The 18,997-nt window shown below is 48.1% G+C and overlaps 1 protein-coding gene across 3 annotated transcripts in view; it reads right to left on the reverse strand.

Annotated features, from left to right (window-relative positions):
- The window catches only part of lipf (lipase, gastric), a 65,522-nt gene that overhangs the window by 15,165 nt on the left and 31,360 nt on the right, over nt 1–18,997 (reverse strand). For 2 of the 3 annotated variants that reach the window (XM_041815415.1, XM_041815414.1), the window contains 5 exons: nt 18,706–18,842; nt 18,485–18,631; nt 18,306–18,377; nt 9,551–9,619; nt 4,135–4,245 (listed from right to left, as the gene is read on the reverse strand). In XM_041815415.1, the coding sequence (XP_041671349.1) occupies nt 4,135–4,245; nt 9,551–9,619; nt 18,306–18,377; nt 18,485–18,631; nt 18,706–18,842 (536 nt within the window). The remainder of the gene's footprint in view (nt 1–4,134; nt 4,246–9,550; nt 9,620–18,305; nt 18,378–18,484; nt 18,632–18,705; nt 18,843–18,997) is intronic. The other variant, XM_041815416.1, reaches the window with a different exon arrangement.

An 18,997-nucleotide genomic window follows, 5' to 3' on the forward strand; every position in this document is an offset into this window, starting at 1 on the left:
TGATCAATGACAGGATCAATGACATGATTAATGACAGGATCATTGACAGGATCAATGACAGGATCAATGACATGATCAATGACATCAATGACAGGATCAATGACATGATCACTGACATGATCAATGACATGATCAATGACAGGATCAATGACAGGATCATTGACAGGATCAATGACATGATCAATGACAGGATCAATGACATGATTAATGACAGGATCAATGACATGATCAATGACAGGATCAATGACAGGATCAATGACATGATCAATGACATGATCACTGACATGATCAATGACATGATCAATGACAGGATCAATGACAGGATCAATGACAGGATCAATGACATGATCAATGACAGGATCAATGACATGATCAATGACAGGATCAATGACAGGATCAATGACATGATCAATGACATCAATGACAGGATCAATGACAGGATCAATGACATGATCAATGACAGGATCAATGACATGATCAATGACAGGATCAATGACATGATCAATGACATCAATGACAGGATCAATGACAGGATCAATGACAAGATCAATGACAGGATCAATGACATGATCAATGACATCAATGACATGATCACTGACAGGATCAATGACATGATCAATGACATGATCAATGACATCAATGACAGGATCAATGACAGGATCAATGACAGGATCAATGACAGGATCAATGACAGGATCAATGTCATGATCAATGACACGATCAATGACATGATCAATGACATGATCAATGACAGGATCAATGACATGATCAATGACAGGATCAATGACATGATCAATGACAGGATCAATGACAGGATCATTGACAGGATCAATGACAGGATCAATGACAGGATCAATGACAGGATCAATGACATGATCAATGACATCAATGACAGGATCAATGACAGGATCAATGACATCAATGACAGGATCAATGACAGGATCAATGACAGGATCAATGACATGATCAATGACAGGATCAATGACAGGATCAATGACATGATCAATGACAGGATCAATGACAGGATCAATGACAGGATCAATGACAGGATCAATGACATCAATGACAGGATCAATGACAGGATCAATGACATGATCAATGACAGGATCAATGACATGATCAATGACATGATCAATGACATGATCAATGACAGGATCAATGACAGGATCAATGACATGATCAATGACATCAATGACAGGATCAATGACATGATCACTGACATGATCAATGACATGATCAATGACAGGATCAATGACAGGATCATTGACAGGATCAATGACATGATCAATGACAGGATCAATGACATGATTAATGACAGGATCATTGACAGGATCAATGACATGATTAATGACAGGATCAATGACATGATCAATGACAGGATCAATGACATGATTAATGACATGATCACTGACATGATCAATGACATGATCAATGACAGGATCAATGACAGGATCAATGACATGATCAATGACATGATCACTGACATGATCAATGACATGATCAATGACAGGATCAATGACAGGATCAATGACAGGATCAATGACATGATCAATGACATCAATGACAGGATCAATGACAGGATCAATGACATGATCAATGACAGGATCAATGACGTGATCAATGACAGGATCAATGACATGATCAATGACATCAATGACAGGATCAATGACATCAATGACAGGATCAATGACAGGATCAATGACAGGATCAATGACATGATCAATGACATCAATGACAGGATCAATGACATGATCAATGACATCAATGACAGGATCAATGACAGGATCAATGACATCAATGACAGGATCAATGACAGGATCAATGACATCAATGACAGGATCAATGACATGATCACTGACATGATCAATGACATGATCAATGACATGATCAATGACATGATCAATGACAGGATCAATGACATGATTAATGACATGATCACTGACATGATCAATGACATGATCAATGACAGGATCAATGACAGGATCAATGACAGGATCAATGACATGATCAATGACATCAATGACAGGATCAATGACATGATCACTGACATGATCAATGACATGATCAATGACATGATCAATGACAGGATCAATGACATGATTAATGACATGATCACTGACATGATCAATGACATGATCAATGACAGGATCAATGACATGATCAATGACATGATCAATGACAGGATCAATGACATGATCAATGACATGATCACTGACATGATCAATGACATGATCAATGACAGGATCAATGACAGGATCAATGACAGGATCAATGACATGATCAATGACATCAATGACAGGATCAATGACAGGATCAATGACATGATCAATGACAGGATCAATGACATGATCAATGACAGGATCAATGACATGATCAATGACAGGATCAATGACAGGATCAATGACATGATCAATGACATCAATGACAGGATCAATGACAGGATCAATGACATCAATGACAGGATCAATGACAGGATCAATGACAGGATCAATGACAGGATCAATGACATGATCAATGACATCAATGACAGGATCAATGACATGATCACTGACATGATCAATGACATGATCAATGACATGATCAATGACATGATCAATGACAGGATCAATGACATGATTAATGACATGATCACTGACATGATCAATGACATGATCAATGACAGGATCAATGACAGGATCAATGACATGATCAATGACATGATCAATGACAGGATCAATGACATGATCAATGACATGATCAATGACATGATCAATGACAGGATCAATGACAGGATCAATGACAGGATCAATGACATGATCAATGACATCAATGACAGGATCAATGACAGGATCAATGACATGATCAATGACAGGATCAATGACATGATCAATGACAGGATCAATGACATGATCAATGACAGGATCAATGACAGGATCAATGACATGATCAATGACATCAATGACAGGATCAATGACAGGATCAATGACATCAATGACAGGATCAATGACAGGATCAATGACAGGATCAATGACATGATCAATGACATCAATGACAGGATCAATGACAGGATCAATGACAGGATCAATGACATGATCAATGACATCAATGACAGGATCAATGACAGGATCAATGACATGATCAATGACAGGATCAATGACAGGATCAATGACATGATCAATGACATCAATGACAGGATCAATGACATGATCAATGACAGGATCAATGACAGGATCAATGACATCAATGACAGGATCAATGACATCATTGACAGGATCAATGACATCAATGACATCAATGACATCAATGACAGGATCAATGACATGAACCGTCTTGGTTCATCGTGAAACTGATATCATTGAATATTCATCAAGGGCGTTCACCTGACCTTTTATAGGCACCATATGGGCGGGGCAAAGCGTTCTCTCACGTGCGACAACTTTAGAGTTGATTGTGATTTATAAGTGGAAACAGGCGTAGGACGTGCGTGCGCACTCTGTTATAATACTGAACGTTTTTGTGTGCACGCATTTCCTGTGTTTCCGGCGTACGCCGGCTGTAGTGATCTTTCCTACGCACAGTTTTATAAACGAGGCAGCTGGTCAGGGTCTTTGTGAGGGTTCTCTCCAGCTTCCTCCCACCACCAAAAACGTGCTCATTAGGTTAATTGGTGAATCTAAATTGCCCGTAGGTTTGTGTTCCTGGTTGTTTGTCAGCCCGTGACTGTGGGTCCACTGGGTCGTCCAATGACAGATGGGAGAGGCTCCACCCCCCTGAGGCCCCATGAACGGGATAAGCAGTAAAGAAAATGGACGGTTGTTTTAATAAGAATGAGCCTGTTTTACTTCAAAATTCTACATCACCGAGTCAGAAACTTCAAGATTCTAGATGTTTCTGTCAGAGCGTTACAATGTTCTGGTTTCTCACCACAGAATGGAATGTTAGGTTTTTATGGAGACAACCATGATGTGATTTTCTCCCATGTAAAGGAGAATGAAGCGGAGGTTTAGGTCTACTGTAGCTGCTCTTGGCCCTGGCTGACGTCTCCCAGAATAAAACCAGGTCTTTACCAGAGAGCTTTTCATGCTTTCGTATCATCGAGGCTGGATCATAGCGACTGCTGACTCACACTGGCGCCGTCTACAGCATGTGACCCACCTGGGTGAGGAGGATGGCCACATCTTTGGGGTCCGCCAGCGTATCCTGTCCTCCTGAGAAGAGAGCGGTGGGAACCTTCATGTCCTGGACCCGGTACTCTGGAGGGGTGGACTGGGGGGGCAGGAAGAAAAGGGTTGAGGGAACAAGACCAGGATTCATTCTAACTCATCATTGTGACCTGTATGCTCGAGTTGGTTGGCCTGCGTTGTCTGTTTGCAGACAAAATCATTGGTATGTCCTCATTTATAAGACTATTCTTATTTTGCTCCCCTCTTACTGTGTGATTATATCAAGTTGAGAAATGTTGGAACTAACAGTCTTCGCTCTGTCTCCCAATCTCCAGACCTATTCTTGCTGTCTGTTCCTAAAGTACGACTTGAAATGGGAAAAAGGAGTTTTAGATATGCGGCTCCTGCTACATGGAACCTCTTGCAGGAGGGAGCAGGTCTCTTTGAACCTTTTTAAAAGTAGACTGAAGTTGTTGGAGGATGATGCATCAGTTTGAAAATGCTTTGATGGTTGCTTTATTTCTCTTCTGATGTTAAACTGGATATGGTGATCTGCTTTTGTCATTGTTTTGTATCTTTGTCTGTGAATGTGTTCTTTGACGTGCTGCTGTCTTGGCCAGGACACTCTTGTAAAGGAGATTTTTAATCTGAATGAGGCTTTCCTGGTTAAATAACTTTTAAATAAAATAAGTAAAGTAAGGTGAGACCTAACTATTTTATCAAATACACAGGACTGAACCCTTTTCAGGTAGACGTGGACTGAAGCTGACTTAGACCTAGGCTCAGAACCGTACCAGAGTACTAAGCTCTGATAAAAAAACAGCACTGAAACCTAAATCCAGTGAGTTCATTTTGTCTCCTTATTCTGAATAATCTACTTGGCATTCTTTCTTTCAGACAGTTTATTGTAGGAGATGTTTTTACCTTGACATGTTTGGACTGTCGTCTGCAGTCTTCCTCAGAAGCGTCAGCTGCCGCTGTTCTTCCGAGGCGTGGTCAGCCCGACGGACCTGACAGGTCTACCCGGCTGACCACGCCCCCCGCCGCCCGATGGTCTCTGGAGAAGTGAGTCCCAGGTGTGGGAGAGCATGAACGCTCCCTCATCCCGGTTTATGGTGTTGTTTCCCCGTTTGCTGAGTTCAGTGGCCTCCTTAATCCAGCGTTTGTGTTTGTTGTTCTCTGACCAGATTATTGTTGCGTTGTCCCGGTCCATGACGTGATTTTGTCTTTTACAGTGGTCTGATCTTGCTGACCTGAGATTTTCCTGTTCTGCCTTTTCTTGTGAGTCGTCCTGTTGTCTGCTTTTCACACTCCTCCTGATGTTCCTTTTTCCTTGAACATTCCCTGTCTCTCCTATGTATGTGTGTTGGCATGATTTGCACGGTATGACGTTGCATTTTTTGTGCGGTTCTATTTAGTCTTTGGGAGGAATGAGCAGCTGTCTGAGTTTGGTGTGTGGTTTTATGGCTGTGTTTATTTTGTGTTTTCTCATTGCTCGTTGTATTGGTTCTGTTATGCCCCGGATGTACGTATGGTCACCACATCTTTGTAGTTATTTTCTGCTTTTTGTGCATGTTTTGATTTCCTTTCTTTCGGCTTGTTTTCTTTGTTTTTCACCTGTTGTTTCCCCTCGTTTATGGCCCATGTTGGATACTGACAGCGCTGTAGTGCTTGTTTGATGTGTTTTTCCTCCTCCTGTCTGTCCTCCTCGTCTGTGATGATGCTGGCCCGTTCATAAAGTGTCCTGACTACTGACAGTTTGTGTGCAGTGGGGTGTTCAGATGTCCAGAGGAAATATTGGCCGGTGTGTGTAGGTTTTCTGTAAACTGTTATTTTGATGCTGCCGTCATCTTTGTGGTGGATTTTCATGTCTAGAAAAGCTTCTGTCCTGTTTGATTCCTCTTCGTGGGTGAATCTGATGTTTCTGGTGGTGTCCATGCTGTTTAGGTGGTCTGTGAGTTCTTGTGTGTGTCCGTGTTTGTTTTTTTCCAGGATGTCGTCTACGTACCTTTTCCAGAATATGGGTCTGCATTGTGCGGGTGCTGTGTTTGTGGCTTTGGTTTCCAGATCCTCCATGAAAAAACTGCTCATAAAGGCTGATAATGGGTCTCCCATGGCGAATCCTTCTTTCTGTCTGTATATTGTCCCATTGAATTGAAAGTATGTGGATTTTGCAACGAACTTGAGGAGTCCAGGGATGTCATCAACCGTGAGATTTGTGCGTTTTTTGAGTGTCCAGTCCTGCCTGAGGCGCTCTTGTACAATGTGTACATCAACGGGTGTTTTTGTGAATAATGATATTACATCGTGGGAAATGAGGATCTCGTCTTTTTCTATTGTTATATTTTTGATTTCTTGTGCCAGTTGTTTGGAGTTCTTGCAGTGGTGGTCGGTTAATCCGAGTTTGGGTTTGATGATGTCAATGAGAGCTTTTGATAAGTTATAAGTGACTGATCCTATGCTGTCTACAATGGGGCGGAGTGGGGAGTCTTTTTTGTGTATTTTGGGTGTGCCATAAATCCGGGGGGTGATATTTGCCGTGGGTACCAGATGGTCGTATGCGTCCTGTGTTCTGAGGAGGGTTTTGAGAGTTTTTTTCTTTTCTTCTGTGGGGTTTTTCCTGAGGCTTTCGTATGTGTCGCTGTCTGCTAATAAAGTTTCCATCTGTGCTTCGTATGTTTGTGTGTCCATTACTACGGTTGTTCTGCCTTTGTCTGCCGGGAGGATAGTGTTGAGTGTGTCTATTGCTTTGCGTTCCTCTCTTGTGATGTTGCTTTGTGGTAATTTGGCTGACTTGAGTATTCCTGCAACTGTGTTCCATAATTCTGCTTTGTGTCCCCGGTCCTGGATTTTATGGCATGCTAGTTCTGTGGCGAGGATGTATTCTTCGTGTGGTATCTTGTTTGGTGTGATGGCGAAATTTAAACCACGTGTTAGAACTCTTTTTTCTGTCTCCGTGAGTGAACGCTGTGACAAATTGCGCACCCACTTCTCGTTTGTTTCCGGTTGCGTTTGTCTGCTGTTATTTCTCTGTTTGATTAATTTGTTCAGTTTCTTGGTCTGGAGAGTTTTGGTTGTTTCAAACTCCTGTTCGTATGCATGTTTTAAATGTGTGTTGATTTTTTCCTGAGTTTCCTGTCTTACTGGGAAATGTGTGTAGAATGCTTCCTTTTCCGTTTGTATCCGTGTTTATCCGTTCAATCTTGTTCACAGTCATCCGTATTCTTTCCTTTATTAGCTTACGTGCTTTATTGATGATGTTCTTTGCGTTTCTTGTTGGGATAGGGTTTTTGATGTTGAGGCTTGGTGGAGTGATATCCTCGTCTCTGCATCGCAGGTTGAATCTCAGGTGGTTTTTGTGGTGTGCTTGGGTTTTTTCAGCTTCTCCAAGCGGCGAAATGCTTTGACACAGTTTTGTTCATAACTTCCGCGTAGTAAATCCAGCGAGTTCATTTTGTCTCCTTATTCTGAATAATCTACTTGGCTTTCTTTTTTTCAGACAGTTTATTGTAGGAGATGTTTTTACCTTGACATGTTTGGACTGTCGTCTGCAGTCTTCCTCAGAAGCGTCAGCTGCCGCTGTGACGTGTCCTTGTATGCTGTTCTTCTGAGGCGTGGTCAGCCCGACGGACGTGACAGGTCTATCCGGCTGGCCACGCCCAAAATCACGTCATGGACCAGGACAACGCAACAATAATCGGGTCAGAGAACAACAAACACAAACGCCGGATTAAGGAGGCAACTGAAATCAGGAAACGGGGAAACAACACCATAAACCGGGATGAGGGAGCGTTCATGCTCTCCCACACCTGGGACTCACTTCTCCAGAGACCATCGGGCGGCGGGGGGCGTGGTCAGCCGGATAGACCTGTCCAAGAAACCCAAGTAGAGCACTGAGACCTGGTCTACATGCCCAGTACTTGGTCTCATTTGGTTTTTAAAGGCCTAAGCTACTGTCCTGGTCACGGTCTAACAGTAGAAAACCCTGGGCAGCATTTCTGGACAGAAAGATTCCTTTAGAGCAGGGGTCATCAAGCACATTGGAACAAGAGCCAGATTTAGTCTTGACAGAGATACTGGGGGCAGGACTTTCAAAGAAACCAAATTCAAATAAGTATACTGACCTAATTAACATATTATTGTATAAGAATGTGTATTTTCTTTCAAAATAAAAAAAGAATTAGGCAATACAGGGACACGTATCCCTATTATCTTTAATGCAGCAGGCCTGCCGGCAGAATTGGCTGGACCCCTGAAAATTCCCCAGTTGTGATTTAGCACCAATATTAATACATTTTTGACACTTTTTAACCCACTTTCACGTCTTTGTTTTGCCATTTCTGCAAAATGTTTTTGCTACTCTTTACCCATTTTGACCGTTTTTGCAACTTCAAACACTTTTTTTTGCCATTTTTCACCCATTTTGCCACTCTTAAAACCCTTTTCACTACTTTGCCAGGCTATTTTTTTGCTATATTTTTGCCACTTTAAACACATTTGAAATATTTTTTGCCTCTTAAATTTTTGTCATTCTTTTACCCTCTTTTACCACCTTTTCTGCTTGTTTTATCCCCTTTCTACCACTCTATCATCAATTTTCCACTTTCCAACTGTTTTGGCCACTTATCATTACTTTGTTGCACAGTTCTTTCTACTTTTAACCCATTTTTTGATACTTTTCGCCTTTTTTTCCTCTTTCACCAATTTTTTTTGCCACATTTTAACTGCTTTTCACCAGTTTGCCTGCCAATTTTTCTCTTTTTGTGCCTTTCCACAACCAATTTGACCACTTATCACCCTTTTTTGCCTCTCTAAACCCTTTTCACCTCTTTATTTGGCTGTTTTATGCAACATTGTTGCCAGGCTTAACAGATTTTTTAACAATTTTTTGTAAGAATATTTTTTGTAAGAACAGATCAAATGGTAAGTAATTCTAAGACTTAATATCAATAATAATTGTTTTTTGGGATTAATTTAACAGCGGCACACATCCAAAGCCAAAAGATGTCCTTAAAACCACAACAAATTTTTTCCTCCTTTCTTGAAAGTGAAGATTTTCTAGGAGCCGGATAAGAAGCTTGGGGGGCCCAGATACTTGCAACATTAGCTACATAGCTATATTACCTATGTAGCTTGCAAACTGTCTAAGGTCAACCGTTCTTCAGCTGTGCTGTGATGACATGCTTTTTTTCTTGTAACGCTAGCTACCTAGCTATGTTACCTACAGTATGTAGCTTACATAGCTAATGTAGCTTCATTAGCTTGGTTAGTTTAAACATAGCTATGATGGTGTGTTAGACTGTTTTAAGGAGGACAAGCTTTTTTTCTGCAGCATTAGCTACGTAGCTATGTTGCTTACGTAGCTCACTAATGTAGAGAGTCATTAGAATGCAGGGACTGTGTCTCACCTGGTTGTAGTGTTTCATGTTTCCTGCTGTTCCAAAGTCAAAGGCCATCAGCCGTCCTGCGTGAACCGCCTAAAAACAACAACAAGGACAGTTACTTTGTTTTCTGGGGTTTTTGCCTTTAGAGAGGGAGCGGAGATGGAAGCAGGTTTTAGAGAGCGGGAGTGACGTGGAGGAGAGGAGCCAGCTGTCCATGGAACCAGGAGCAATCAACACGCCAGGCCATCTGTTCTCCTAGACCAGGGTCTCTACCTTTACAGCACACGACCCCCAAAATAAAGGTGCCAGAGACCGGGACCCCCAAAATACAGGTGCCAGAGACCGGGACCCCCAAAATAAAGGTGCCAGAGACCGGGACCCCCAAAATACAGGTGCCAGAGACCGGGACCCCCAAAATAAAGGTGCCAGAGACCGGGACCCCCAAAATAAAGGTGCCAAAGACCGGGACCCCCAAAATAAAGGTGCCAGAGACCGGGACCCCCAAAATAAAGGTGCCAGAGACCGGGACCCCCAAAATAAAGGTGCCAGAGACCGGGACCCCCAAAATAAAGGTGCCAGAGACCGGGACCCCCAAAATAAAGGTGCCAGAGACCGGGACCCCCAAAATACAGGTGCCAGAGACCGGGACCCCCAAAATAAAGGTGCCAGAGACCGGGACCCCCAAAATACAGGTGCCAGAGACCGGGGACCCCCAAAATAAAGGTGCCAGAGACCGGGGACCCCTCAAAAAAGGTGCCAGAGACCAGGTACCCCAAAATAAAGGTGCCAGAGACCGGGTACCCAAAAATTAAGGTGCCAGGGACTGGGGACCCCCAAAAAAGGGGGCAGAGACCTGGTACCCCAAAATAAAGGTGCCAGAGATTGGGTACCCCAAAATAAAGGTGCCAGAGACCGGGTACCCCAAAAAAGGTGACAGAGACTGGGGACTCCCAAAATAAAGGTGTCAGAGACCGGGGACCCCCCAAAAAAGGTGCCAGAGACCGGGTACCCCAAAATAAAGGTGCCAGAGACCGGGTACCCCAAAATAAAGGTGCCAGAGACCGGACCCCAAAATACAGGTGCCAGAGACCGGGACCCCCAAAATACAGGTGCCAGAGACCGGGACCCACAAAATACAGGTGCCAGAGACCGGGACCCCGAAAATAAAGGTGCCAGAGACCGGGACCCCAAAACACAGGTGCCAGAGACCGGGACCCCAAAATAAAGGTGCCAGAGACCGGGACCCCCAAAACAAAGGTGCCAGAGACCGGGACCCCCAAATTACGGGAGCCAGAGACCGGGACCCCCACAGTACAGGTGCCAGAGACCGGGACCCCAAAATAAAGGTGCCAGAGACCGGGACCCCAAAATAAAGGTGCCAGAGACCGGACCCCAAAATAAAGGTGCCAAAGACCGGGACCCCCAATATAAAGGTGCCAGAGACCGGGACCCCCAAAATACAGGTGCCAGAGACCGGGACCCCAAAATAAAGGTGCCAGAGACCGGGACCCCAAAATAAAGGTGCCAGAGACCGGGACCCCAAAATAAAGGTGCCAGAGACCGGGACCCCAAAATACAGGTGCCAGAGACCGGGACCCCAAAATAAAGGTGCCAAAGACCGGGACCCCCAAAATACAGGTGCCAGAGACCGGGACCCCCAAAATAAAGGTGCCAGAGACCGGGACCCCAAAATAAAGGTGCCAGAGACCGGGACCCCAAAATAACGGTGCCAGAGACCAGGACCCCCAAAATAACGGTGCCAGAGACCGGTACCCCAAAATAAAGGTGCCAGAGACCGGGACCCCAAAATAAAGGTGCCAGAGACCGGGACCCACAAAATAAAGGTGCCAGAGACCGGGACCCCAAAATAAAGGTGCCAGAGACCGGGACCCCAAAATAAAGGTGCCAGAGACCGGGACCCCAAAATAAAGGTGCCAGAGACCAGGACCCCAAAATAAAGGTGCCAGAGACCGGGACCCACAAAATAAAGGTGCAAAGCAAAGACCGGGACCCCAAAATAAAGGTGCCAGAGACCGGGACCCACAAAATAAAGGTGCCAAAGACCGGGACCCCCAAAATAAAGGTGCCAGAGACCGGGACCCCCAAAATACAGGTGCCAGAGACCGGGACCCCCAAAATAAAGGTGCCAGAGACCGGGACCCCCAAAATACAGGTGCCAGAGACCGGGACCCCCAAAATAAAGGTGCCAGAGATCGGGACCCCCAAAATAAAGGTGCCAGAGACCGGGACCCACAAAATAAAGGTGCCAGAGACCGGGACCCACAAAATAAAGGTGCCAGAGACCGGGACCCCCAAAATACAGGTGCCAGAGACCGGGACCCCCAAAATAAAGGTGCCAGAGACCGGGACCCCCAAAATAAAGGTGCCAGAGACCGGGACCCCCAAAATAAAGGTGCCAGAGACCGGGACCCCCAAAATAAAGGTGCCAGAGACCGGGACCCCCAAAATAAAGGTGCCAGAGACCGGGACCCCCAAAATAAAGGTGCCAGAGACCGGGACCCCCAAAATACAGGTGCCAGAGACCGGGACCCCAAAATACAGGTGCCAGAGACCGGGACCCCAAAATAAAGGTGCCAGAGACCGGGACCCCAAAATACAGGTGCCAGAGACCGGGACCCCAAAATAAAGGTGCCAGAGACCGGGACCCCAAAATACAGGTGCCAGAGACCGGGACCCCAAAATAAAGGTGCCAGAGACCGGGACCCCAAAATACAGGTGCCAGAGACCGGGACCCCAAAATAAAGGTGCCAGAGACCGGGACCCCCAAAATAAAGGTGCCAGAGACCGGGACCCCCAAAATAAAGGTGCCAGAGATCAGGACCCACAAAATAAAGGTGCCAGAGACCGGGACCCCCAAAATAAAGGTGCCAGAGACCGGGACCCACAAAATACAGGTGCCAGAGACCGGGACCCCCAAAATAAAGGTGCCAGAGACCGGGACCCCCAAAATACAGGTGCCAGAGACCGGGACCCACAAAATAAAGGTGCCAGAGACCGGGACCCCCAAAATAAAGGTGCCAAAGACCGGGACCCCCAAAATAAAGGTGCCAGAGACCGGGACCCCCAAAATAAAGGTGCCAGAGACCGGGACCCCCAAAATAAAGGTGCCAAAGACCGGGACCCCCAAAATAAAGGTGCCAGAGACCGGGACCCCCAAAATACAGGTGCCAGAGACCGGGACCCCCAAAATAAAGGTGCCAGAGACCGGGACCCCCCAAATACAGGTGCCAGAGACCGGGACCCCAAAATAAAGGTGCCAGAGACCGGGACCCCCAAAATACAGGTGCCAGAGACCGGGACCCCCAAAATAAAGGTGCCAGAGATCAGGACCCCCAAAATAAAGGTGCCAGAGACCGGGACCCACAAAATAAAGGTGCCAAAGACCAGGACCCCCAAAATAACGGTGCCAGAGACCGGGACCACCAAAATAAAGGTGCAAGAGACCGGGACCAACAAAATAAAGGTGCCAGAGACCAGGACCCCCAAAATAAAGGTGCCAGAGACCGGGACCCACAAAATAAAGGTGCCAAAGACCGGGACCCACAAAATAAAGGTGCCAGAGACCGGGACCCACAAAATAAAGGTGCCAGAGACCGGGACCCCAAAATAAAAAGAGACCGGGACCCCAAAATACAGGTGCCAAGACCGGGACCCACAAAATAAAGGTGCCAGAGACCGGGACCCCCAAAATAAAGGTGCCAGAGACCGGGACCCCCAAAATACAGGTGCCAGAGACCGGGACCCCCAAAATAAAGGTGCCAGAGACCGGGACCCCCAAAATAAAGGTGCCAGAGACCGGGACCCACAAAATAAAGGTGCCAGAGACCGGGACCCCCAAAATAAAGGTACCAGAGACCGGGACCCCCAAAATAAAGGTGCCAGAGACCGGGACCCCCAAAATACAGGTGCCAGAGACCGGGACCCCCAAAATAAAGGTGCCAGAGACCGGGACCCACAAAATACAGTTGCCAGAGAACGGGACCCCTCAAAAAAGGTGCCAGAGACCAGGTACCCCAAAATAAAGGTGCCAGAGACCGGGTACCCAAAAATAAAGGTGCCAGAGACCGGGGACCCCTCAAAAAAGGTGCCAGAGACCTGGTACCCCAAAATAAAGGTGCCAGAGACCGGGACCCACAAAATAAAGGTGCCAGAGACCGGGACCCCCAAAATAAAGGTACCAGAGACCGGGACCCCCAAAATAAAGGTGCCAGAGACCGGGACCCCCAAAATACAGGTGCCAGAGACCGGGACCCCCAAAATAAAGGTGCCAGAGACCGGGACCCCCAAAATACAGGTGCCAGAGACCGGGACCCCCAAAATAAAGGTGCCAGAGACCGGGACCCCCAAAATAAAGGTGCCAGAGACCGGGACCCACAAAATACAGGTGCCAGAGACCGGGACCCCCAAAATAAAGGTGCCAGAGATCGGGACCCCCAAAATAAAGGTGCCAAAGACCGGGACCCACAAAATAAAGGTGCCAAAGACGGGGACCCCCAAAATAAAGGTACCAGAGAGCGGGACCCCAAAATAAAGGTGCCAGAGACCGGGACCCCAAAATACAGGTGCCAGAGACCGGGACCCCAAAATAAAGGTGCCAGAGACCGGGACCCCCAAAATACAGGTGCCAGAGACCGGGACCCCCAAAATAAAGGTGCCAGAGACCGGGACCCCCAAAATAAAGGTGCCAGAGACCGGGACCCACAAAATACAGGTGCCAGAGACCGGGACCCCCAAAATAAAGGTGCCAGAGATCGGGACCCCCAAAATAAAGGTGCCAGAGATCGGGACCCCCAAAATAAAGGTGCCAGAGACCGGGACCCACAAAATAAAGGTGCCAAAGACCGGGACCCCCAAAATAAAGGTGCCAGAGACCGGGACCCCCAAAATAAAGGTGCCAGAGACCGGGACCCCAAAATAAAGGTGCCAGAGACCAGGACCCCAAAATAAAGGTGCCAGAGACCGGGACCCACAAAATAAAGGTGCAAAGACCGGACCCCAAAATAAAGGTGCCAGAGACCGGGACCCCCAAAATAAAGGTGCCAAAGACCGGGACCCCCAAAATAAAGGTGCCAGAGACCGGGACCCCCAAAATACAGGTGCCAGAGACCGGGACCCCCAAAATAAAGGTGCCAGAGACCGGGACCCCCAAAATACAGGTGCCAGAGACCGGGACCCCCAAAAGAAAGGTGAGAGCGACCGGGAGCCCCAAAATAAAGGTGCCAGAGACCGGGACCCCCAAAATAAAGGTGCCAGAGACCGGGACCCCCAAAATACAGGTGCCAGAGACCGGGACCCCCAAAATAAAGGTGCCAGAGACCGGGACCCCCAAAATAAAGGTGCCAGAGACCGGGACCCACAAAATAAAGGTGCCAGAGACCGGGACCCCCAAAATAAAGGTGCCAGAGACCGGGACCCCCAAAATAAAGGTGCCAGAGACCGGGACCCCCAAAATACAGGTGCCAGAGACCGGGACCCCCAAAATACAGGTGCCAGAGACCGGGACCCCCAAAATAAAGGTGCCAGAGACCGGGACCCCCAAAATACAGGTGCCAGAGACCGGGACCCCCAAAATAAAGGTGCCAGAGACCGGGACCCCCAAAATAAAGGTGCCAGAGACCGGGACCCCCAAAATAAAGGTGCCAGAGACCGGGACCCCCAAAATAAAGGTGCCAGAGAACGGGGCCCCAAAATAAAGTTGCCATAGACCGGGACACCAAAAATAAAGGTGCCAGAGACCGGGACACCCAAAATAAAGGTGCCAGAGACCGGGACCCACAAAATACAGGTGCCAGAGACCGGGACCCCCAAAATAAAGGTGCCAGAGACCGGGACCCCAAAATACAGGTGCCAGAGACCGGGACCCCAAAATAAAGGTGCCAGAGACCGGGACCCCAAAATAAAGGTGCAAAGACCGGGACCCCAAAATAAAGCTGACACAGACCGGGACCCCCAAAATAAAGGTGCCAGAGACCGGGACCCCCAAAATAAAGGTGCCAAAGACCGGGACCCCCAAAATAAAGGTGCCAAAGACCAGGACCCCCAAAATAAAGGTGCCAGAGACCGGGACCCCCAAAATAAAGGTGCCAGAGACCGGGACCCCCAAAATAAAGGTGCCAGAGACCAGGACCCCCAAAATAAAGGTGCCAGAGACCGGGACCCACAAAATAAAGGTGCCAAAGACCGGGACCCCCAAAATAAAGGTGCCAGAGACCGGGACCCACAAAATAAAGGTGCCAAAGACCGGGACCCACAAAATAAAGGTGCCAGAGACCGGGACCCACAAAATAAAGGTGCCAGAGACCGGGACCCCCAAAATAAAGGTGCCAGAGACCGGGACCCCCAAAATACAGGTGCCAAAGACCGGGACCCCCAAAATAAAGGTGCCAGAGACCGGGACCCCCAAAATAAAGGTGCCAGAGACCGGGACCCACAAAATACAGGTGCCAGAGACCGGGACCCCCAAAATAAAGGTGCCAGAGACCGGGACCCCCAAAATACAGGTGCCAGAGACCGGGACCCCCAAAATAAAGGTGCCAGAGATCAGGACCCCCAAAATAAAGGTGCCAGAGACCGGGACCCACAAAATAAAGGTGCCAAAGACCAGGACCCCCAAAATAAAGGTGCCAGAGACCGGGACCCCCAAAATAAAGGTGCCAGAGACCGGGACCCCCAAAATAAAGGTGCCAGAGACCAGGACCCCCAAAATAAAGGTGCCAGAGACCGGGACCCACAAAATAAAGGTGCCAAAGACCGGGACCCCCAAAATAAAGGTGCCAGAGACCGGGACCCACAAAATAAAGGTGCCAAAGACCGGGACCCCCAAAATAAAGGTGCCAGAGACCGGGACCCACAAAATAAAGGTGCCAAAGACCGGGACCCCCAAAATAAAGGTGCCAGAGACCGGGACCCCCAAAATACAGGTGCCAGAGACCGGGACCCCCAAAATAAAGGTGCCAGAGACTGGGACCCCCAAAATAAAGGTGCCAGAGACCGGGACCCCCAAAATACAGGTGCCAGAGACCAGGACCCCCAAAATAAAGGTGCCAGAGACCGGGACCCACAAAATAAAGGTGCCAAAGACCGGGACCCCCAAAATAAAGGTGCCAGAGACCGGGACCCACAAAATAAAGGTGCCAGAGACCGGGACCCCCAAAATAAAGGTGCCAGAGACCGGGACCCCCAAAATAAAGGTGCCAAAGACCGGGACCCCCAAAATAAAGGTGCCAGAGACCGGGACCCCCAAAATAAAGGTGCCAGAGACCGGGACCCACAAAATAAAGGTGCCAAAGACCGGGACCCCCAAAATAAAGGTGCCAGAGACCGGACCCCAAAAATAAAGGTGCCATAGACCGGGACCCCCAAAATACAGGTGCCAGAGACCGGGACCCCCAAAATAAAGGTGCCAGAGACCGGGACCCCAAAATACAGGTGCCAGAGACCGGGACCCCAAAATACAGGTGCCAGAGACCGGGACCCCAAAATAAAGGTGCCAGAGACCGGGACCCCAAAATACAGGTGCCAGAGACCGGGACCCCATATAAAGGTGCCAGAGACAGTGACCCCAAAATAAAGGTGCCAGAGACCTGGGACCCCAAAATAAAGGTGCCTAAGACCGGGACACCCACAATATATGTGCCTGAGACGGGGTCCCACAAAATAAAGGTGCCAGAGACCGGGACCCCCAAAATAAAGGTGCCAGAGACCGGGACCCACAAAATAAAGGTGCCAAAGACCGGGACCCCCAAAATAAAGGTGCCAGAGACCGGGACCCCCAAAATACAGGTGCCAGAGACCGGGACCCCCAAAATAAAGGTGCCAGAGACCGGGACCCCAAAATACAGGTGCCAGAGACCGGGACCCCAAAATAAAGGTGCCAGAGACCGGGACCCACAAAATAAAGGTGCCAGAGACCGGGACCCCCAAAATAAAGGTGCCAGAGATCGGGACCCCCAAAATAAAGGTGCCAGAGATCGGGACCCCCAAAATAAAGGTGCCAGAGACCGGGACCCACAAAATAAAGGTGCCAGAGACCGGGACCCCCAAAATAAAGGTGCCAGAGACCGGGACCCCCAAAATAAAGGTGCCAGAGACCGGGACCCACAAAATAAAGGTGCCAGAGACCGGGACCCCCAAAATAAAGGTGCCAGAGACCGGGACCCACAAAATAAAGGTGCCAAAGACCGGGACCCCCAAAATAAAGGTGCCAGAGACCGGGACCCCCAAAATAAAGGTGCCAGAGACCGGGACCCCCAAAATAAAGGTGCCAGAGACCGGGACCCCCAAAATAAAGGTGCCAGAGACCGGGACCCCCAAAATAAAGGTGCCAGAGACCGGGACCCCCAAAATACAGGTGCCAGAGACCGGGACCCCCAAAATAAAGGTGCCAGAGACCGGGACCCCCAAAATAAAGGTGCCAGAAATTGGGACCCCCAAAATACAGGTGCCAGAGACCGGGACCCCCAAAATAAAGGTGCCAGAGACCGGGACCCCCAAAATAAAGGTGCCAGAGACCGGAGACCCCCACTGTAGCTGAAGGTAGTTGAACACAGCCGTGAACATTCTAGCACAGTCACTCAGGACATGGCTGTTCTTTAGGGGGATAAATGGGAGAACTTTCTGGAGCCCAGCCAAACTGGGGGCCTGTGGTGTGAAAATGCTGAGATTAGATCTAAGCTCAGATGAACTAGCCAGCCTTTCTCATGAAGATGTGGTTTAGAGAGGGGGGGCGGGATCAGGGATCTGACAGAGCAGGTGTTACCTGGGCCCAGTGGACCATGTTCTGCACCGAGGTTCCTGCAGGACAGTGGGTGGTGTAGACCGGAGTCCGACTCTGCAGACAGACACGATAACAGCTGGTTATTATTCAGGGAAAATTTAAAGATGGATATCAAGGCTGGGCCCCTAAAGACCCCCCCCCATGGGGAGTCTGATTCTCACCACGTTGAGGTTTTTCTCGTCGAAGCCACAGAGGATGAAGAAGAGGTTTCCACACAGCTCTTTGAGCAGGATCTTCGCACACACATGTTCTGCAAACCACTCGATCATGTGACTCTGAGGCAGGAAGTCCTTCCTACCAAATACTTCCTGGAAGGTACAGACACATCATTCATCAGCATCATCATCAATGGGTAATCAATCATCGTTGGCTCCGCCCTCACCCAGATGAGGAACTCGGGCAGACCGGACAGTTTGGTCATCGGGCTTTCTGTGAACTCGACGGTCGCTACGGGAGCCAACGCCACGAACAGTTTGACCTTACTGGCCAGCTCAGGAAGTGTGGAGAACGCCATGAATCCTGGGAAATAAAACAGAGTCAGGCTGTAACAGTAGTCGGGTAACTTCCTGTTTCTAAATGACCAGAGGAGGACTGATGGGTCTGAACGCCACTACAACACGGCGTGTTATTCTACCTGTGGTGTTCCTCAGGGAACCTTCCAGGTCTCCTCCTTT

The sequence above is a fragment of the Cheilinus undulatus genome, linkage group 20 (assembly GCF_018320785.1).
Source record: "Cheilinus undulatus linkage group 20, ASM1832078v1, whole genome shotgun sequence".
NCBI classification, from domain to species: Eukaryota; Metazoa; Chordata; class Actinopteri; order Labriformes; family Labridae; genus Cheilinus; species Cheilinus undulatus.